Raw genomic sequence first — 23,500 nt, 5'->3', positions numbered from 1 at the left:
CCCCGGGCTCCCCGTGGTGCCCGGCCTGCAGCCGCAGGGCCCGCCCCGCCGTGCCGCCCCAGGCCTCGCCTCACCTCGGGCAGCTGTGGGGACGGAGGCGGGACGTTCTCCTTCCCGGTGTCCTGTCGAGGCTTTCCCCGTGTGTGGCGGGCCAAAACCCTTCCCTCCGGCGTAAGGCACTGAGGAGGGCTGGCCGGGACTGCCGGCGCAAAGAAAGAGCATGGTTATGATGACCATCTTGCCTGTGTTAATTAATCGTCCTACAAACCAGCTGTTTAAAATCAACATGGGTGTGTGCTCACGTAGCTCTCTCCATGTGTTTCCCCAGGCATGGGGGAAAGAGGTGAAGCTAATCCACTGCAAAAGCTTTAAAACAACAAAGTTGTGAAGTTGAGGCATAGTTCTTAGAGCATTACCGTTACCGGTCAGTTACACCTCTGGTAACACAAATATTGGTGTTTGTGCTCTGGGAACGCTAGCGGACTTTTGCATTGGGGATGGGACACCATTGATTTTTCAAATGGAGAATGGCAGTTTGAAGCAGTTTTATGTACGGACCGTGCTGGCAGAGCAGAGGGCAGCTGGGAATTGACAGGGGAAGGACTAGCTGCTCTTTCTGTCTTTTTTTTTTGTAGTGTTCTCCGATATTATGGTGCTTTAATCGTATAGAACATCAAGATTCTTTTTAAACGCTCTTTAGTTTTGCATAGCACATTTTCTTTCGCATCATTTTTGCATTTTATGGCCCCCTTTTCCTGGGATTTCTTGAAAGCCAAGATTTAAACACTGGCTTTCTATTTTAGGCGTCCAATTAAAATATCCTAAAAGGACTAGTTTTTCTTTGAAGGGCTTACACTTTTTCAGATAAGTGGAGCCTGGTGTGCATTTTGAGTCAAGGGCCAAAGGTGAGGGCAGTCTAATGAATCATTCTGAAAACCTGTTTAAGAGCATGTAAAATAAGTCTACAAATTTAAGATAATGAATGTTGTAAATGTTGATAATGTTGTAAAAAAAAAAAATTTAAATCTTGCATTTCTGTAAGATACACTTCCACTACGGTATAGTTCCGTAAGTCAAAGTCTCTTATGGCAGTAAAATATGGTCTGTTTTCACACATTTCATACAGTATTAAGTGAATGTTTAGGTAGGAAGATGCATTGCTTGTATGTGTCCATTTAGGAGTCAGACTGAAGAATAATGAATTAAAGTGAGTGACATCATGACAACCGTAAGACAGAGAAGGGTTGGAAAAGGCACAGAAGCAGCTGAAGATCAGCCTTCAGAGGAGAAGAATGTGAAGCCTGATGGGAAAATTCTGTCTGGTGGGTAATGAAAAGGATTGTAACATTTTAGCTTTTAGCTATTCAGTAGCGTTTAGCTTTTGGTATCTATCCTAAGTACAGGTTAGAATTAGGTATGTACCAAGTACATTTTCATACTTGAATATCTGTCACCAAAATTAATTGGATGAGACAGAGGGCAGGGCAAGCAGATTACTGCATGTCGATCTCCTCTCCATTTTAAAATCCTAATTTAAACTAGTGAGAACAATTTTTTTTTTCAATTTAGTATCAGTGACACACTATCAGATTTCACGTAGCCATCATAGGTTGTTAACCAAAGCCCAGTTCAAATCATTGGTAACATAAAATGATTTGAAGACCTCTGACAAGTTGCACTTAAATACAAGCAGGTTGCACATGAAATCTGAATTTAACTGCAAACCCTTGCTTTTTTACTATAGGCCAGAGTAGCTAGGTAAATTTCAAAGGCAGACATGGAGTGTCAATTGGAGGATCTGTTTAAGTAATGAAATACCGACAACATTTTTGTTTGGAATTATAACTTTAAAGTTAGCGAAGTTTGTTTGGTTTGGTTTTTTTTTAATCAACTTATTTGAAGGGATGTTTTGACCTAAATTCCAAATGTTTGTATATATGCAGTTTGGGTCGATGGAAGGAAAGTTACATTGTTGTTTCCATGCAAGCACACTTAGGCTATATACAAAATGGGAAAGTGGTCATAGGTCTGTTGAATTGCATATTTGGTACCCATTATGTATATGTCACACGCTGTATGAAATAGCCATTTCAAAGATATAATTCCAGATCACTAAGATTCATATTAAGCCTTATATTTAAAAAAAAAAACCCCAACAACAAACAAAACAACTAAAAAACCCAGGAACGTAAGTGTACAATAAATTGCTCAAGCTACCTAGAAACGCAGCCTTTCTTTCCCAGCAGTTCATCTATAATCTTATTCTGGTATCAGCAGGAGGTCATCTGCAATTCAGAGCGTGATACTATTATCAAAGGCTGTTTTCATCACTGTTCAGTCTCTTTGTGGGTATTTAGCGAGACTTCTGAACCTTCAGTGTTTTTTACAAAAAACCAAGCAACCTCCAAAAAAACAACAGGCAGCAGTTTTAAGATGTGTGAAGAAGATTTTAATATCTTAGTTTGTGATCTAAGAGTCTTCTTGTGTTGCCTTAATTAATAGTTGTCCTGCAGGATATTTAAATTTAGATTTGCAAATTAGATACGGTATTTGTCTAGATTTGTATAGGATCATGGTGTTCTTAGCTATAACTGCATCATGCTAATTAAGGTACACCTTATTTCGCTTTGCATGAAAATAAAATACTCTGAGTTTGCTATATGAGAAAATAAAAAACAGATCTCCATAAAGATCTCTTCAAACGAAGTGTTCTGTTACCAACAGAGTGTAAACTGTACAAGCACAGGCAATGTATAAATGAGTTTCCAAAATTCCATTAAATTGAATTATGTGTTTCACAATTACAGAGTGATATTATTTTTTTTCCAAGATCATACAGGTGGAAAGCTGTGGAACATACTCTCAATAACTGTTGGTGGAATTGTTGCCATCTCTCTTGGACTCCTTACTTCTGTTTATGTTGCTACATTGCATGAAAATGACCTGTGGTTTTCCAATATTAAGGTAACAGTCATTTTCATAGTTTCATCAGTGCTTTCATAGAGCATTAACATGAGTGTTAGTTGAAATTTCATTTATTTATGTATTTGCCTTTTAACTTGCTCAAAAACATAGAATATTTCATTTTTAAAATTTTAATTAAAAATTACCACCCTGTGCTTCCCTTCCCACTACTTTTTAAATACTTGATCATTTCTATAAATACCTTTCCCCAGTTTTTCTTTAAAAACATTGCTACACGGCTCCTGCCTGAGTTGTAGCTATGGTTCTTCCAACCATTGATCATTATCTAGAATAAGATTTCAACAGTCTACTACATGTTGCTCTATAATCATCTTCCTTTTACCCAAAGCAATCCAAAACCAAACGAAAAAACAGTTAAACAATATACAAAATCCTGGAACGTGGTTCTTTAATTTTATTTATACTGTGATATATGACTGTTTAGGCACAGTCTCTTACTATTCAATACTAATTTTATATAATGTTATCTTAAAAGTGCAAACCTCAAAACATATTTCAGACATTCACCAATGTAAAAGCAGCCATTCCCAAGATCCAGGATTGACTAGTTTTTTTCTAGAATCATTGCATGGGAAAATAATGCAGCTGTACACGTATCTAAATTTAACCAGAGAAAAGAAACAGGTGAGTCACTTTGCTTTTAGATGCCTAAAAGTCACTCTGTTAGGTCTATGTATTATATTATTCAAAGAGTATGTATATTTAGTTGGGATATTTGCATTGCAATGTATCTTTCCTATACTACGCACTTTTTCTGTCCCAGAAACATTTATATTCCTGTAATAAAAATAGTTGGCACTTACTGAAACAATTGCTGTTGTAATACACATTTAATACTGTTTTGTACCCACTCTTGTCTTTCTTTGATTATATAGATAGATTGTATATGTATTGAGGGTACACCGCAGGTTTGTCTTTTCCTTCCAAAAGCAAGTATTGATTAATTTCACAGATGGTGTATATTTTGAAGTACAAACAGACATGGACTTGTGGCAATGTATGAACATAACTGACACGGCATTTTCATTCTGTTGTCCCTCTGTATCAGTTCACAAAGTTCACTGAGAGAAGGAATTCTGTAGTTGCAATTAAATTGCCCCCCTATGGATGAAATGCTCATTTTATTTGATAATTATTGTTTTCATTTTAAGTACACTAGAATGCAGTTAGCTATCAAAACTGAAGTAAAACCCTCTAAATATTTTTAGCCTGGATTCTGTTCTCTGTAGCTCTCATTTCATCCTAAGGAGTTCATAGGATCCCTAGTAACATTGAAACATGAGCAATTTCAGCCAATTTGATGGAAAGATTCTAAAAAGCATTAAGTTCTTAAGCCAGCAGAAAGAGATGCAGATATTCTCTGATCTCATATTATTACTTCCTCAGTAGGGCTTCACACAGACTGCTGCTTTTTGGAGCTATGTGTTCAGCGAGTGTATGCTGTTTGCGTTTTTCATATGCACACTCTCAACTTACATTATTTCTAAGGATATCTTCCCAGATAGAAGGCTATAGCTCTAACGTGCAGATGTATTTTGTAAACACTTAAATCCCAAGTGAGATTCAAAGGTACTTTTAAAGATTTGTTCTCAAATGTATTACAGCTTGAGACCAAACAGGTAGTATCCCCTGCGGTTTATTTGCAAATACAAAGAAGGTTGGGATGAGTCCAGTCTGATCACATTTTCTGCACTCATCTGCCAAGTCAGACTCTGACTGCGCTTTCACTTTGATTGACACAAAGCTTTCCAAGGTTTTACTGTTAACTTAAATATGGTCTAAACTTGTTTTCTTGGCAGTATCCATATCAGAGCTTTTTGTGGCCATTAGTGAGAATAGCAAGACAGGAAATCTAAACTGTACATTTTGATACATTTCTCTTAACTAAGCAGAGAAAGAATACATGGATGAGATAAAGTTTAAACAAAATACTATTTCATGAGTAGTATGGGAAGAGAAGACTGCATATTAAAAGCCTGTGAAATCTCCTGCAAAGCTGAGACAGGAAGGCTCATCCTAACATCTTTAAAAGAGTATATAGACATCTCTGTGCCTATACGTATGAGTGGACATTGTAGTATCTCTAGATCCATGGACATGGTTCCAGCATTTCTGAATTGGCTAATCTTATATCATTACAGCACATACCATATACCAATAAAGACAAGAATAAAATACAGTATGGAACAATCTGAGATCCTCAAAAATTATGTAAAAAATACATGGAAAATTTGCTGTTTTCTCCAACATTTTATAGTTTGGCCCAAGCATATATTTTTGCATAATTAAGTGAATTTTCTAAATATTTTGAATGAGTAAGTTTTTTGATATGTACCCCAGACAGAATTCTCAGAAGGGAGGACTGTAGTCTAATCCTTGGCACTCAGTTATTGCATGCTTTGTTTAATGAAATGCAATGCTAATACACATCCAGTGTTTCATTAATCCCCATACCTATGAAATATAACAGTGCATCAATACTGCTCCAAAACACAGAAAACAAAATAAATTCTAAATCAGTTATATTTCCTTACATTTTAAATTAGTAAATTCAGTCACTCTGAAGTGGCTGTAGACAGTGAAATTTGGGGATTTAATGTTACTGAACTCTAATAAAAAAATTATATAACAACATTTTATCCCCCTGAACTTTATTCCTTTCTTCCCATAAGCTACAATTAGTCAGATGGTAAGAATTCATACCCAAAAGGGTATGTATGGCTACTAAATTAATATAATGAGACATAATGGGAGACTTGTTTTGTTATTTTTTCTTTTATGTGAAGGTACTCCTCTCTTTGTACACTGGTAGCAGGAGGTCTGCAGTGTTGAGCTGACACTTTTGCACTAAACTAGACAGAGGTTTTTACATACACCATTTAGGTACAAAAGGTGGAATCTTTGTTCTAAAGAACCCATTGATACATGGGCACCATGATTGCATAGTTACAAAATGCTGCAGTTTGGCAATTGTATTCAACCCTAAAAATTTAAAGTAAAAAGAGTTCATTATGCAAAGTCATGGTTCTTAACATCTAAGTAATTGAAGTCACAACTTGCACATACACTTGTAGTGATTGCCTTTCTGTAACTTCAATTGCAGTTCATAGAAAGCCAGTTCAATTTTGGGTGTCTTCCAGCAATGGTTCACCTAACTAGAAAAATTGTTCTGTGGTTGTTATACTGTTTTGTTCTATTTTGAATATGGCTTTCAACAGTGCATTGATTTCAGCTGCTGCAGTATGTGTGAATCTTGTTCTTACTTGCTAATAAATGTGCCTGCTATTATAAATTTGCATGGTCATTGGAGAAAGATGTAAATAATTGTTTTCTTAAAAACTGAAAATGCAGGTCTCAGGGTGGTTTATGCTGTGAAAGAGGTACATGACTGGTGTTCTCTTTTTTTTTTTAATATTATTATTCCAAGACCTTCTGAAAGACCAATGAATGAAAAAAAAAAAAAAGAGAATGCAGAATAATACCTAGTCACATAGTCAGAAGCTGTGCTTCCAGCAGCGATTGCAGAAGGTTATAATCACTTATCTTGACCAAACAATTTTGAAGAAAAAAGTTTGAATCTCTTCTCATATACATTAAAACAACAAAGATTTCTGCTTGTGATGGTGAAAGCCAAAACAGATTTCTTATCCAAAAATCCTTTCTCAGTTTTCAGAAAACTTTCTGGCACCACACATATAAAATGGCTAGTCTATTTTCAGTAATTTCAATAGCAGTTTAGTGACTGCTCCTCAAGTATAGTATCTTTTAGGAATAGGTTCTACTATGAAAATAACAAAATGGGAGGCGGGGGGAGAATTGCATCACCTCTCCTGTCAGCTGTTGTATTGCTTGTTCAAATACAAACTCCGAAGAAACTGAACAGGAGTGAGCCAAGGCCACATAGCAAATTAATGCTGTAATAAAAACAAGTAAACTTCAGAGCTCTCATTTGTTCTTCATCCCTTCTGAGTAAGCATTTGGACTATTATTACTGAATTCTCCTTTAGTAAAACTGCTGCTTGCAAGAAGTCAGGAATAAAAATAGCAAATTTCAAATCTTTCAGACATGCAGGATAAGAATCCTGGGACTCCTTCTGTGAAGTGCTTATATTTTCCCTTTTTATATTTTGAGTATGAAAGAAAGTGGGGGAACAGGTAGCCAGCTAATTAGAACTCTACAAAGCGAACATGTAAGCCGTGAAGAGGAGGAGGGCAGTCCAGTACTTTGGTGGTACTTTTCCAAAGTACCTCTTGAGTGGTACTGGGTACTTTTAACCTGGATCAAAAGTCTGACCTGAGTAGGAACCATGCCATTCTAACAGATGGGCATGAGGTTAACCAGCCAAGAGACTGTGTGCAAGGACTTAATACGTTTGCTGAAGGCATGATTCTCAACCAGGAACGTTGATAGCAGCTGTCTCTTTTGAGTTTCCACTTGTACGGTTGAGTTGATTTTCAAATCTTTCTGATCTTAAATTGAACAACTGAAAAATATTTTCAATTACACAAATTGTGCTTTAGCTTTGTCAAAAATAAAAGTAATTGGAGCTTTGCTTATACTCTTTATTTATAGAGAAACTCACCTCATACTTTGCTTGCTCAGTATTCTGAACAACTTACTTAAAGAGTGTGAGGAAGCCTAAGCTCTAGAATTTTGCACTGCCCTTGAGAGGAAAAGTACTTTGTATTTTGTTTTGAATGCTTAGTATTATTAGGATACAATTGCATAAATTGAAATCATATGCAACTCTGTATGTATCCTAGAGGACAGTAGTGTTCTTTTCCCCCCCCGCCCTTGTAACAGCAGTAACGTCTTTATTCAACACTCACAAACTGAATATACAGAAAGATAAACATGTGCTCTTCTAATGCTTACCCATAAGTCTGTATGTTTTTATTGACATGGAATACTAGGAAAAGTATAAATTGCTGTAGAACTGGAAAAGTATTGTGAGTGAATAAAACAGATGTTATCTTAGCATGAAACAGATGTAAAACTCACTAGTGTTTGTCTCATAAAGTATAGCATTTGGTTGAATACAGCTGGTGCCAGGATTACAAATTAATCATGTTTGAATGCATTTTTGCTAATTAGATCCCCCTCTGTGACTACTCTCTCCCCCTCAATAAATTCCAAATGTTAACATTCCTTCTTTTTTCTTTTTTTTTTTTTTTATGAGCACTTAGAATCAGCCACTTCTTGGTATTAGAAAACTTTTAAGTAGTGATGAATTCGAGACTAGAGCTCATTCAAAAGCCAGCATTCTCGTTTTGCTAAGTGTGTGGCTTTTTCTATTTAGTGCCAATGTCAGTTTCTTCTGCTGGTATTATAATGATTTGTATGTCGTAGAGCAGCTGGAGAGTTTAATTGTGAACTTACATTGAATCAGATGTGTTTTTATGTGTTGATTTTTCTCAGACCAGAACTAACATTGGTTTAGTTTGTCAACAATTGACTTCAATAAAACACATGTTTTGAGATAAGATTCTACACTGGGCAGTAGGGGAGGGAGGAACATGTTTTTTTCACCTAGCTTTATGTTAGCTCTGAAATACTATTGATTCTGTTCCAGCAAAAGACGTGGGACTCTTCATCTAAGAAAGGTGGAAGTCCTGGGGTTCTATGCAAGGTTGCGTTAACCAGAATGGCATTCATAAAAATCTCAGAAAACAGTAACATTCTGTTATTTCAGTAATGGTCTTTTGGAAAGAAAGCTGAATTAATAAGATTATCTTTAGAAATCTCGTATTTCTTAATGACTTGCTTACACCACATACAGCAACTGTATGGGTTTTCAAATCTGGATATAAACCTTTTCTAACTTACTGGTTATCAGAGATATTTGCTGTGATGGTTTTATATAAACTACTAAAAGGATCACAAATAATAAAACAATTTTGTATAACATGCCTATTATTTCTCTTCAGATTGGTTGTTCATTGAGTCTTATTTTGTTTAAAGATGGCCACCCAAGGCCATCTCTGAACTTGTTAAATTTCATTAGGTCTTTACAACTGATGAGTTAACAAAAGGAAGTGTATTCCAAAGCAAAGACAGTGTACTGAGAGCAGTTTTCTCTAAGAGAGCTCTCATATCTCACTAGACTCCACCTGCTGCAATATCAGCCAAGAAAGAGGCATAGTTTGAAGTGTACGTAGTTTAAATAATTTTAATATTTTAAAATTAAAAATAATAACTTTACCTACACCTAAAATCAAGTAAAGAATCGCTTTTCCTTTAACTTATAATGTAAGCATGAGAGTGATGAACAGCTGGCTTCTTGCAAGAAACAGCATTTAGCAAGTGGGCAGCAGCATACCTCGCCAGCTGAAATCTCAGTGGCATTATGGTGCAGTCCTGAGTGTAGCACACTGAATTAATAGAGAATTAAGGTAGCAAAGCCATGGAACGCTATGGGTTATCTACATCTGGAAGAAAAGGTTAAATGCATGGAGCAAACATATGCAGTTGTAAAGTCCAGCTGTTGGCCTAGCTAAACATTGAATATTACAAAAAAAATAGTAACAGATCCAAAATATTTCCAATATCAGAATCACAAAAACAGTTAACAGAGGCATTGACATCTTAGCTGTTTGCCTCTCACCCTAATTTGTCCGTGTATTTTAACATCATTTGAACTAAATGGTGTAGAATGCACAAACCCAAAGACTGAAGCCACTGTATAGGTCAATTTCCCTGGTGCAGCAGGACCTTGAATTGAAGGCAGCTTCATGTGATTGTGAAAAGCAAATGGAAAGTGAATTTACTATTGAACTTTCACTTGCAGGAAGTCGAAAGAGAAATTTCATTCAGAACAGAATGTGGACTTTATTATTCCTACTACAAACAGATGATTCAGGCTGCTTCCATCCAGCAAGGTATTGTAAACTGTAAAGTAAGTTTTACTTTGCATTGCCAGCTGAATATTTTTAATATTTTTTTCAAATGTAGTTGGGAACAAGGAATACCATCGCTGTGAAAGATGGTGTAACAGTTGTACTGGAGACAGATTTATTCTGTTCATATGCCAGGGAGCCACTAAGTTATGGACATAATAAATTTCACAGTTATACATTGGTTTCTGTGCCACACTTTCACATTCTGATGAAGGCAATCACTTTGAGGGACAACTTTGATGTCTGTTAAGGTTTCGGCCTTGCTGGTTTGTTTAGTATATTACTGTCATTTTTATTCTTTTCTTTTTTAATTTGAATTACAAGCTATTTGTGGGAAGGGACAATTTTTTTTGCTGTATCCCTGGACAGTAAGCAACATAATGAACAGCTTGCAAGGAAATCATATACAATGATGGAGTTTTTTGTGACAGTCTCATGTTTTCTAGATACTTAACCGTTGCTCCCTAGCAATTTTGCTTACATTACACATTTGCCAATATTAACATCACCTGTGTTCAAAGTAGTGACAAGAATGGTTCTCAAGATCCAGTATGTACCACAGATTCTATGCTAGGAATGTAAGTGTAAAAATAAATGTCTTATACGTTACTAAATATGTAGTACTTGAATTAGCACTCTGAGCCACATTTGAAGCAGGGAAGCTGAAGACCTCAGAAGGTCATGTTGATTCAGAGGTAATGTGATCTGAATCCTTGACTCAAAGTTTGCAGTTTTTGATAAGAGATCCTAAAATACCTTTGAAAAAGTTAATCACTGTTCAAATGAAGATGGAGGGGGAAAATGACAATCTCCTATTTCAATTTCTCTTTATCGTTAAGGTTTACATGGTTTAGTATATGACAATAAAACTGAATCTGTGAGGACAATTAACATACTTGAAAGAATGAATGTTTACCAGGAGGTGTTTCTCAGCATTCTGTATAGGATTCTTCCAATTCAGGTAGGCATTTATTTATGGCTTTAGACTGTAAGTGCATTATGAAGATTGCGCAGTGAATCATGGTTCCCCTTTTTGGTTATTTTCTAATTAGAAATATTCCTGATACCTTTTTAATTTGTAAAAGCAAATTCATATTAAGTATAATCCCCCCCATGAGTGTTTTATGTCAACATCAGTATTCTTGTGTTTTACAGCAATACCTAGAGCCCGTTTATTTTTATATCTACACTTTGTTTGGACTTCAGGCAGTTTATGTCATTGCTCTGTATGTAACAAGCTGGCTTCTTAGTGGAACATGGCTTTCAGGGTTGTTGGCAGCTTGCTGGTATATTACGAACAGGTAAGTGAGATTAAACATGCAATCTTTCTAAAATTGTACCTCATGTCAAAGGTAAGGCATCAAACCTTCAAATGCAGGATTAATTTCACAAAAAATGAAACTGTAAGGCCTCTCTCCAGATTAGGCAGAAAATGGGGGGAAAAAAAAGTTTAAATAATACAAAATAATTAGAAAATAATCAGAAATGAGCTGACTGGGATTTTAAAGTTTGAAGACGTTTGAGTAGAAAATTTTGGCTTAAATTGGTCTCTGGAAGTGGACCTTTCGGGTGTGTCTGGATCTCCAGATGATGTACCCTGTCTTCTCCAGCCTAGAATCCCTTAGATGATAAAGACACATGCATATATGCCCTTCAGGTTTCTCCTCAGTGCCCCACGCCCAACCTCCGGGGGTTCCTTAACAACCTGAGATCATGAGAAGTTCAGCTTCTCTGTTCCCTTATTCCTGTAGACATCTCCTGCACTAAGACTCAGAGGAAAAAGATGGTACTTGAGCTGTTGTAGTGCTTTATCACTTGAAGAATTCTCAATTTGGAGAGGAAAAGGAGAAAAATTAAAGAACTGGCTTTAGACCAGCAGTAAGCTGCTGGCGTAAAGCTGAGACCAGTGACATAGGCTGTTGTCTGTAACTTAATCAAGAAATCAAGCACAGTGTCAGTTCTATCAAAACTGTTTGATATGTTAATCAGCAGCTGTAAAGAAGTTTATCTGCAAGCATGCCCGTTACAGAATAATTATAGGTATATAGTGTTAAAACGTTTCTTTCTCCTAAGATGAAAGTAATTAAAAAATATATACAATGTGCATAGTTGACATGTATACTTCATGAGGTCATCTTTTCCATTTACAGAATATTTGGAGCAGATTTGTTTTATCCATCTTTCTAGTAATTCATGAACAGTGGAAGCGTATTATCCTTTATGCAAATAGAATAAGTGCATAGAATTGATTTGGATAAAGACTTTCTGTCCAGATGAAGTACATCTGAGGCTACTGAGTAACTCCATTTTAGAAGTTTTTTTTCATCCAGCTAAGCATCTTGGATGTGTTGCTTACTTTCCTTTTTAGCTAACGTTTTCTCTACACACGAAAATAGGGAATTATTTTTTGTTTTTAACTTTTAATTCAGGTTTTGTAAATGACTGCCCTTTGAGGAACTTTTACTAAGTTCCGTCACATACTTTTTATGTTAGAACATTCAAAAAATGATTAGTAGTTTCTAACCAGTTTAGTGGTATTCAAATTCAATGCACTGGGATTGCGGTGAAGAAATAGATACCTATTTATTCATATATGTGCCTTTTACAAATAAAAAAATGAAGCAAAATTACGTATGGTGTGAAGACTCCACATGCTGGACTTTGGGAGTGGTTTTGTTTGGGGGTTTGTTTGTTCATTTCTAAATTACCCAAGCTGTACTTCATAAGAAAGGTTTAATCCATAGTATAAGTTTTTTTTAACAGTAGGTGAAGCTAAAATACAACATTTAAGCTACAGAAACAACAGATGACTTGCAGAAACTTCATACTGGTGTTTTTTCAGAGGCAGGTGGAACTAGAGTGTAGAGCCTCCTTTTTTATCAATAACCACAAATATTTGTGGTTAAAATACCACAAAAATGCCTGTGACTGCAACATCTCTGTCAACAAGTTGGTGGTTTATTTGTTTTAAATTTATGAAACTCCATTTGTTTTGTACAGAGTAGATACTACAAGAGTAGAATTCACCATTCCTTTAAGAGAGAACTGGGCACTACCATTCTTTGCTGTTCAGATAGCAGCCATCACATACCTGCTCAGAACTCATTTACAGCCTGTTCAAGAAGTGAGTATTTCTAATAAATATGACACAATAAAATTAGTATCAGAAAACTGTCTATAAAACTTAGGACAAAATACTAAGCATTTATAGCAGTAGATATACGCACACACAAATCGCTTATAGCATTGAAAACATTATTCAGATGAGTCTTCTGTTAATTTAAATATAGTTGAAATGCAGAGGAATACATGTGCTCAGCACAGAAAAAAAAAAGGTAAGCCCTAAAGAGTGCTAGACAACAGTACTGTGTATTTTAAAAGACATAAGAGACTAACACAAAATGGGCAAGAGAAAAGTTTGTAAAGCCCAAGGATTAAAGATTTCCTTTTGATTTCATTTATTTTACAAATATAGGAGGTTGTCCTGATCTGCAAGAATAAAAGCAAATTGGTGATACAGTTTCTTTGACAAAAAGTTCTTAAGTCATTACTCCTCAATTTCTTCAAATAACTGCTATATATAGCACAGTAGAACACGTATTGTATGTTAATCCATGGGCTGAAACTATTTGAGACCTCACCATTTTCTTACAAGTGGTATTACAATGGTAAAATACAGCCATAAATACAAGAATGTGTAACTCTAAAAAAATGTTCATTATCCTCCAAGCAGTTATTGCAGTTAGAAAACTTATATTAATGTTTTTAAAGTGCATTTAAAATTAAATTAAATTAAGGTGGGTTTTGGTTGTTTTTGCTGGGGGGGGGGGGGGGGGGGTGGTTGTTTTTTAATGAAGGAAACTATAAAGTTAAATAAAACTAATTTGCCTCCTTCCAGAGATTGACACTTATGGCTGTATTCATAGCAACATTTCTCTTTAGCCTGACTTGGCAATTTAATCAGTTTATGATGCTGATTCAAGCATTGACGTTATTCATACTGGACTGCTTTGACATGCTTCCCACAGCAAAGGTAAGATCATGTTTGGAAATAGCAAAACTTTTCTTTTCTATCATAAAGCTAACAATTTTGGAGGCATTTCATTAACCAGTGGCCTGGATGCTTAAAGTAATACAGATTCTTCAGCTGACTTTATTTCACTTTATGTAATGCACTTCTGTTGATTAATTTTGGTCTAGTTTTGTTTAGACACAGCTATGTTTTGACACTGTTAAGGGATGGCTTTTAAACACCATCATAACAGTTGACCTAATACTGCAGCTTAAGCATGTCCTCTGGATGTGGCCAGAAAAAACAATAGCAGTACAAGAAATCTTTGCCTAAGCTGAAGTCATTACAATGTATGAATTTTGCCTCAAGTATCGTGCATCCTTGTTTGAAAGTTAGGTGTAGGCACTGTACTACAGAGAAGGAAGAAGCTAGACCAGATCGCTCAAGAGAAGCAGTTATCTTTCATACATTGAAATTCACCAAAAAATAACAAAATTGTTGCTACTATGTTGCTGAACTGAACGAGCCAAAAAGTAAAAAAAGTGTTACTAAGGAGATAAGGGATCGTTTACTGTTAATCTTAGAAAATAGAAATATACTGTAGAAGATGAAAACGTTGTCCTTGAATGCAATGTCACTGTGAAATTCTACTGAGATTATTTTAGCCCTCATAAATCTTACCCTAGTTGAACAAGGTTCTAACTTTAAGGAAGGTTGCAGTAAGAGGAAGAGTAATATGTGTTAATGTCATTGTAAATTTGAAGCAGACTTGAATATTAGTGATTGTATTAATTTAACTGAAAATTAGTATGGTGGCTACATATCAAAATAAATGTGGTTTATTTAACAGTTTCTAAACTCTACGTTATATCTGCAAATGTAAGCTGAAGTTAGCCATTAATGTGACTAATCAGCTACCTTAAAAGCTGTCAAATTACCAACTTCGTCCTGAATTATACTAAAATGGACTTACTCCACCACTCTCATTCCGTACTAATTTTCAAAAAAGTGCTGTTTAAAGCTGTTGGGAGTTTGTTGGGCCATTTGATACTGATTTACACCACTGCTGTGAAAGAGTCTTTTGTGTCAGGTAACATTTACGTTTATCAGCTAGTTTTTAGCATTTGCATTCAGTTGAATGTTTGTAATAGTTTTGCATAGCTCAAAGAGGACTATACAAAACTATTATTAAAAAGTTAGATAAATCAGCTAATGTTTGATTGCTGACTTCACTCAGCCACAACTCTTTAGTCATTAAGACATTATAGAGGCTACGGAAGCACTTCCTTGACTAAACAAATTACAAAACATCTTCCAAATATTAAGTAATTAATATTTTCCTCACTGCAGTTGTTTAACTCATCTGCTTTATTATAGCACCAGGCTTCTCTAGGTATAAAACATAAACCTAACTAGTTCAGGACATAAATATAGAAAGGATAGAGTAATGGCTCTAAGCATAATGATTTAGTGCAAGATGATACATTTTTTGTAAAAATAATTGACGTTGAAGTAAATACTGTAACATATTCAAAGAAAACCAGCTATGGCTGTAGAGTTTTGTATGCATAAAAATCTCGTTATTGTTACAGGTTACGTGGCTCTATAGCATTCAGATTTCTGGATTGCTGCTAGTGTGTGTCCTACAGTTCTTTAATTCTATGATTCTTGGATCATTACTTATAAGTTTTAACACTTCTGTCTTGATAGCAAGAACAATCCAGGTAGGTACCAAAATATTTTTGTAGTACTAAATAAAGAGTGTGATATATATAGATAAATGAGTGATTTATAAGCATTATAATCTTAAATTACTAATACCAATTAGAGGAATTACTAAAGCGTAAATCAACAAAAACATTGCATGATCAAATAATGAATTCAGTTACGCTAACTACAGCATAACGAAGTGCAGGCACCATAACTCTGTGATTGCTATTAACATTTACGATGGTGCAAGCTGCAGTTTGGATCCTGCAAAAAAATTGCATTAGTCGACTTTACACCTGTTTCGGTAGGACTTGCTTTGGATTTATGGATCTGCCTCCAACAAAATATTCTGTGTGAACTAGGCACGTGTCAAGTTCAGTTTACCAAAATCTATTGTTCCTTTCAAAGATTAGGTTTTTTTTTTCCTGTATTTACAATTCTCTTTTTTTCTGATACTGGCATCGATGATAGCCTCTAAACAGAATATGTGAACTGACAGGGCCATTTCTGCTGTCTCTCACTCGTGACCTTTTAAAATCAAGACTGTGTTTTTTATAGTTAGACAATGTCAGCACCTATTCTAAATTGCCCATGAGCAGCCAAAGAACCGTTCTCAGATCTGGAGCTTTGAACTAGAAAATTTCTCAAAATCCTATGAACTGACAGTTAGAGCCAAAAGACACCTTTTCCACCTAATGACTAGATATTTCAAAAGGCACGCAATACTATTGAAATTAGGGGAATCTCGGAACACAACCACAGTTGCCCGCGGTCCCAGTAGTTGTATAAATATCCTGGGGCCACCTCTGAAGGAAGGCCGTTTGGCTAGTTACAAAACTGCCAGATCGATACGCTGGGGAGTTTTTATGATACTGTCTCTTCAGTTTTGTGGAAGAAATGTGTCTTTATTTTGGATGCTTGGTTATGTATACGTTTTTGCTTACATGAACCTAATACAAATGTGATCCTGATCAGGCTTAACAGAGAAGCTCTTTCAAATAGTCTGTGTTGCTTTTGTTCCAAATACGTATGAATGTACTGAAATACTAATATCTTCTTTCTAGAAAAACCTGAAAAAGGGTGGCTTGCTTCAAAGGCTTGGGAAACTTATCCTCCATGTTCTATTAGTCTTGTGCTTGACTCTCCTAATAAATAAATTTGTAAAGGTAAGCAAATAATTTTTAATATAGAAACTTACAAAATATATTACGTTAAAGCTATTTGTTAATCAAGTACAGTAATATTAAATAAAAATTGCACTGAAATTTCATTGCATTTCAGAGACTGCATTTTAGAAGCGAAAGATTGTTTTGCTAATCCTTTTGGTATATAGATTTTAAAACATATTCTTAAAGCTTAATAAATTAACACCAAATAATCAAATATGTATTTGTAACTTGAAGGTCGCCTGTAATCTTATTACAAGTGTAGACTTACACTGCATTCTGATACTGCTGAGCATTTTCAAATTGTTTCATTGAATTTACTTTTTGATGAACACAGTTAGAAATGAATACTTGTTATAAAAATGTTGTAGACCATACCATACTTTTATTTGCTTCTGGCACACACAGATGCCTGGAGACATTAGTGACAGTAACACTTTCTGTGCTTTTGAGTTTTAAGTCTCTTCAAAAGACCTATGTCAACAGATTAAAATGTAGTACATGTGGAAATTAGGAGTATCACAGTGAGATGTGATAAGTCATTGAAATAAAAAATACAGCTAAAACCAACTTGTCGTGAATAATCTTTATCTGTAAATAAGAAACTAACACTAATAGATATTCTAAAAAGTAAGTAAGTTCCCCTTTGGACCACAGGACACAATTACAAACTGAATGCTTATGTGATTGCAGAGCACCCTATCTCCGTAAGCCTGTGTTGCTTCACAGTTTCTTTTAAATGATGAAAAAAATGTTAACTGCGTGAAGCTTAATTTTTGATACTTAAAATTTTCCTTTCTTTTTCCCCCTTTGTAGAAAATTCTTAATCTTGAGTCAGATGAACATATATTCAAATTCCTGAAAGCAAAATTTGGATTTGGGGCAACAAGGTATGATTTAGCTGCAATTTTACTTTTTTGCAGTACTTCATTAAGTGAAGCCCAAAGGTTGTTCTCATTTAAAATCTTGGTGATAAATCATGGGGTTTTACCTCATGTTTATGTCATACATTTTCCTTCATAGTCATCTGCACAACTGTGGCTTTGTAATTGCTTGGAAAAAAAGGAAACTTTGGTCCTTTTTGACATCAAGTTATGAAATACATGATGATAAGGATTATTCTTTTTTCTTCAGAGATTTTGATGCTAACCTGTATCTTTGCGAAGAAGCTTTTGGCTTACTACCATTAAATACTTTTTCAAGACTCTCGGATACATTACTTTTTTACATCTATGTATTTGTTCTCTTCCTTATGGCAGTAGCAGCTGTAATTGTTGCCTTTCGGAACCTCAGGTAAAATACGTTTTAAAAATAATTCACGTTTTTATCAGTTTCCTCTTCTTCAACAGGCTAAGGAACTGACAGTTGAATACAGCAGCATACAGTATTACTTTCAGCAGATACTAAGGAAACAGTGGGACATACAATAGAGAGATCAAGCAAAATAAGTAACTTCCTATTAAAGCTGAAAATGTAGAGGATTTAACGAGACCAAACAAAGAAACATTCTTCCCTGGATTCCTTCAAGCTCTTTTGTTTGCTGTTAAGTTTTGCAGGATGTGTAGGGTTGTTTGCTTGGGGGGCTTTGGGGGAGGGTAAGCAGGGGAAGGGTGTCTTTGTAGAAAACGACATTAGTTTCTTTAGCTCATCCCATTTTCCCTGTGCAAAGCACTCCAAATCAAAGATTTCCCTGGTGGCATCCTCAGACTGCCCAGAAATGAGGTAGGATAGTCTGTGCTGAACTTCCCGTGATCTGTGTGAAAAGCAGGAGTGGTAGACTGCAACTGCACATCACTGCTGTCAGTTGCCATAGCTAATCTGTAGGATTTGGCAGAATTTACAGACCACGAGAAGAAAATTAGTACTGAACTGCTATTAAAAAAAAAAAAAACCCCAAAAAAAAGTAAATGGTTCGTTATACACCTCAGTTTTACATTTACAACCTGGCCAAAAGTTAGAAGGGATGATATAAAACTTGATTAAGCAAAAATGCAAGGAGTGTCACATAACTAATGCCACTCTGTAGATTTTATGGAAAACAGAATAAAAGAGGGGGTGAGAGAGAGTTGGGGGGGACGGAGAGGTTCCAAGACATTCTGATTTTGAAACTATGTTATGATAATTGTGAAGTTTTAGTCATCTGTAAGGTATTTTGGTACTATTCAACCAGCTCTTTAAAAGCTCACTGCCTTAATCAATTTTTAAAACAAACAAAAGAGTCTGTAGCTCATATTTTCTGTAATCCTAAATGTAATCTCCCACATTACCCTAATTTTGAAAACTGCCCAGTTATCTCAATTATCCCCCATCCAAAAACAACGGGGAAAAAACCCACACATTTAAGGAACTTCCTTTTATTTTTTTTTTGATCACCCTTCCACGTACGTACACAAGACTAGCCACATCAAGCAATAACCAGTCCTTTCAGCGCTTCTTTTGTATAACTTACTTCCAATCTACAACTTTAGTAGCATCCAGATATAACAGCCCCACAAAACACAGTTAAATTCTTCACGCTCATCAAAAGCCCTGTGAACCCTGTGGGAGTAGCTACTTCAAGCAATAAACCAAGCATGCCTTGCTGTAAACAGTTTTATCTCATTATAAAACAGGTCATTTAAACCCATTGCCTTTCCAGAAAACAAACACCTGATGCTGCATCAAATTGGTGGTATCAGGCTTAATTATATTATAGATATAGTAGAAGATTGCGGACTAATAGCAGTGGTATTGCTTTTTAGCATCTGAAGGATTAAATGCTTTTTAAAATGCAGACAACTATTAAGTTACAGAACTTAATATAACACTTTTTATTTTTCCCGTTTAATTAGTGGTTCAAATCAAGTCCAGTGCATGGAAAAAATGGAAGAATGCACAATTACACTGAAGCCTGATGCCGCTTACAATTTAATTCACACAGTTCTTTTTGGATGTCTGGCATTAAGCACAATGAGGTATTTTATTTTTTTTTTAATTCTACTAAAGGCTTTTTTAGGTGATTGAGTATGTTTTGATAAGAATGTAAAATATGCTGACCACAAACTGATAGGATCATGAACCTTCTTTCTCTCCCTGGTGTGTTTCTGCTTGTAGACTGAGGCATTTCCCAAAATTCTGCCAAAAGAATGTTTGAAAGTTTGGGAGCAGAGATGTTCTCAAGAGCACATAGAAAAGTGCAAAGTCAGTCTTTTACTTAGTTATTTCAGAGTCCTGAAAGTCCAAGAAAACTGTGTTCAGAATATGACTAACATAAGTGCTCTCATCAGCACAGCTTAGCAGAGCTCCGGATGATCAGCAAAAACTTGTCTGTATTCTTCCAGAATGAAGTACCTCTGGACATCCCACATGTGTGTATTTGCATCTTTTGGCCTGTGCAGTACAGAAGTATGGAGACTGATCCTGAAATGTATTCATCTCTACACATCACAGAGGGTTAGCACTATACTTAAAGTATTTAATGAAATTTGCTTTTGCTACATATCTGAACCAAATCAAGACTCAGAATTATAAGGCATCTGAAGTTAATATTGTTTGTAGTCCTCAAACTGGATATCTCTGAAGTACATTTGTACAAATTTAGTAAGTAAAATGTATTTTCTAGCAGTTTATATATTAAAACAATTCCATTTGGATACACTAGATGGCAATATAGATGTGGCTATGAAAAATAACCACAATTTTACTAAAAAAAAAATCTTAGTCACCATATTAAGAAATCATCGGTGGTCTCAGAAGACCTTTACAGTCTATTACACTGAATGATACAGTGTTTTCCACATTGTAGAAGATAGATTTAACTATATAGATATAAATCCATCATTTGTTGTGGGTCTGTAGTAAAGGTTTTACTTGAAAAATCAGAATATGATCTTAAAATTCAAACTCTGTAAATTCCACCACATTGTAAATATGTCAGATATCAATACATTAAAAAATAAGTCTATCCAAATAAATGTATCATCAGAATAACAAATTTTTTTTTTTGCTATTTCTCTTAGACACGTGTGATTAAGTATTCTATACCAATTATTACATTACTATACATTTCATATAAGGTAAGAAAATTTTTTTCTCGATGTTTTGGCATTTTTTAGTGGCATGAAATATTCCTTTTTTCATAAAGGAATGTTGTTTTGTAAATAATTACATACAAGACTTGTAGATGAATTTTAAAAATTGGGATAGACTGCCCGTAGTGCAAGTACCTTTATGCATATGAAATTATATGTAAAGGATCAGTTGGGCTCATTTGATCCAAAGTAGCTCATAGATACAAATGTTTGTCTGATTGTATGTGTAAGTTACCAGGTGTGATTTACATGCCTAATTTTGTGGAAATGTAAGTTGTCTGTTTTGGTTTTAACTAGGGTGCAGATAAGCGGCAGATTTTTAAATTGTGTAATGATTCACTGTAGGAGCAGAAATAACGTTCTATACTGCTGTGCCTCATCTCATGTGTTTTAGAGTACAGAATTGTAAAACGAGACAAGTACTTATGTTATCTTCAGTCTGTGCCAGAAAAAAAGTATTATGGTCAGACATTTAAATGTAAATACATAAAATATATTTAAAATAATAACATATCCAAGATTATTCGTCTTGTCAGTCTGTCATAGCAGTGAGATTTAGAATATTAATCTAACGGGCATACCCGTCTTTTAGTCTGTAATTACAAAGACCAAAAAAAATCAGATGCTACTTTGATGGAGAACTTATTTCTGCAGTACCTAGTGTGAGATGAGAATATTTGTTAAAGAATTACCTTCAGAGAAACTCAAGGTGAATTTCATTATTGAAGTTAAAAATGTAGTAGTAAAGCATAACAGTAAAACATAAGTTAAGAAAGCTGCTAATAGAATTCACTCTGGAAGTCTGTTCCCTCTTTAAAACAGTGAAACGAAAAGTCAAAAAAGACTGTAACAGTTTGTTTAGTAAAGATACACTGATGTATTCCACTTAAATTTTCATATTATTCTGCTAGAGAACTACTTAGGATTTTTTTTCATTAGTATGCTGGTTAGGGGAGTCATTTACTATTTTCATCATCTTTGAAAATGATTGAAATAACGCCATTTCTTTTGACATGAGTGATGCCAAGAGCGTGACATTCTAATAGCTAGCCTAATGTGACAGATCAACAAGGAATAATTTTCATCCCGCTCTTCATGAGCAGATGTGAAGTTCCTAAATCCTGTCAGATTCAATTTTGAAGTCAACAGAAGTCACTGATTTTCATAGGCTTTAGATCAGTCATTAGTTGTGCTCAGTCTGCCTGAAAAGCCTCATTTTTGTGTTTCTTCTAAATATAGGAAAGAATTTTTATTGACATTAAAAATGCCATTTTTCAAAGTGCTCAGTGGGAGTAAAGGAATATATGACACCTCAGTGTTTTTGTCTTAAGTCGGCTCTTGCAGTTCAGCTACCAGAGGAGTGGCCATCTTTTGTGTGTCTGTGTGTGTCTCTTCTGCAAAGCTGTAAGAGTTAGTGAGCCTTCAGGAAAGAAGCCTACCTGACAGACAGATAAAACTGCCGCCAGATTCCCTGGCAACGGTCAGAATAAAAATTCTTACAGAGGGAGATCCAGAAAGTATCCATTGCTTCTGTGAGAATGTGTTTATGTATTCTGTCTCTGAAACATGTAGAAACAAACTGACAGCGCACGTAGGTTTCGATAACAGAGACTTCTTATCTTTTTTCTTTTCCAGATAAGAATTTATCTGTTCATGCACTGTGACTGCTCAAATTGCGTGAGCAGCTTGCATATTCACCACAAAGTTCAACTGGTCATCATGGCTAGTTTTCTTGAACGAGTAGTAGGGCAATTTTGTATTTCATTACCTGTTATGGTTACGTTTGTCAGAAGAATAATTCTTTAGTGCGATTCCTCAAAATAGGAGTTTTATGGGATTATTAACTTAATCCTGAATAAGCTAATGAAAGCCTCTTTTGAGGCATGTGGTTACTACAGTCCCAAACGCATCACTTGAACACTACTTTATTGAGATACAGATGCAGCTACAATGCTAGCTATCTTTCAGATTTCAGGTACAGTACGTTTTGAGACCTATAAGACATCTATATTTCTATTTACACAAGTTTTCTTCATTTGTATAGTGCAGATGTCTTTTAGATAAAGGGAAGTGCTGAAGTGTTTCCATGCATACTTTAGCTGTGCTGAAGATAACAGCACATAAATAATATTTAGTACTACATTATATATGTTTCAGTTCATACTCTTTATAGATAGATTGCAGCTGTATCTGTGTCCATTGCATTTAACTTCTCAACAGAATAATAACCTTCAATTTTTGTTTGTATGTCAGTTATTCCTAAATAAATCATTAGTACTTAAAATTAGTTCCTGAACTTCAGTAAGTCTGTAGTTCCTGGTTTTGCCAAATGATCTTGATTTTTCTGTGCTAGTAAACTATCCATTCATATAATTTCTCAAACTGCATTTTTATCTTCTTCATGGCTAAGTCCTTTTGCTCCAAACATATACATTTATTGCAGCACATAGCACAACATATACCAATGATCTGAGCGGTCTTCGGCTGTACTGAAGAGCTCCCTGTATGTACTGTATGTATTTATCCCTTAAACATAAATTTTGTGACCTTGACAGTTCGTAGAAGAAATTACAAAAGAAAATGTCATGTTTATTTCTATTCATAATACCTAATCCTGTTTCTCTAAGGAGATTCTTAATTTTCATTCTGAGGCCAACAGT

General features: G+C 35.2%; 1 protein-coding gene across 1 annotated transcript in view; it reads left to right on the top strand.

Annotated features, from left to right (window-relative positions):
* Nucleotides 1-1,219: 1,219 nt before the first annotated feature.
* DPY19L3 (dpy-19-like 3 (C. elegans)) overlaps nucleotides 1,220-23,500 on the top strand; it is a 33,956-nt gene continuing 11,675 nt past the window's right edge. Inside the window, exons 1-14 of the mRNA XM_009894055.1 lie at nucleotides 1,220-1,322; nucleotides 2,831-2,964; nucleotides 9,774-9,864; nucleotides 10,722-10,843; nucleotides 11,038-11,183; nucleotides 12,883-13,006; nucleotides 13,781-13,915; nucleotides 15,487-15,618; nucleotides 16,669-16,770; nucleotides 17,587-17,660; nucleotides 17,905-18,063; nucleotides 19,602-19,724; nucleotides 20,091-20,202; nucleotides 20,769-20,825. Of these exons, the coding sequence (XP_009892357.1) occupies nucleotides 1,220-1,322; nucleotides 2,831-2,964; nucleotides 9,774-9,864; nucleotides 10,722-10,843; nucleotides 11,038-11,183; nucleotides 12,883-13,006; nucleotides 13,781-13,915; nucleotides 15,487-15,618; nucleotides 16,669-16,770; nucleotides 17,587-17,660; nucleotides 17,905-18,063; nucleotides 19,602-19,724; nucleotides 20,091-20,202; nucleotides 20,769-20,825 (1,614 nt within the window). The remainder of the gene's footprint in view (nucleotides 1,323-2,830; nucleotides 2,965-9,773; nucleotides 9,865-10,721; nucleotides 10,844-11,037; nucleotides 11,184-12,882; nucleotides 13,007-13,780; nucleotides 13,916-15,486; nucleotides 15,619-16,668; nucleotides 16,771-17,586; nucleotides 17,661-17,904; nucleotides 18,064-19,601; nucleotides 19,725-20,090; nucleotides 20,203-20,768; nucleotides 20,826-23,500) is intronic.

The sequence above is a fragment of the Charadrius vociferus genome, unplaced genomic scaffold (genome assembly GCF_000708025.1).
Source record: "Charadrius vociferus isolate BGI_N301 unplaced genomic scaffold, ASM70802v2 scaffold341, whole genome shotgun sequence".
Lineage (NCBI taxonomy): Eukaryota > Metazoa > Chordata > Aves > Charadriiformes > Charadriidae > Charadrius > Charadrius vociferus.
Note: the sequence above shows the minus strand (reverse complement) of the source record. Positions and strands in the feature narration are given on the sequence as shown.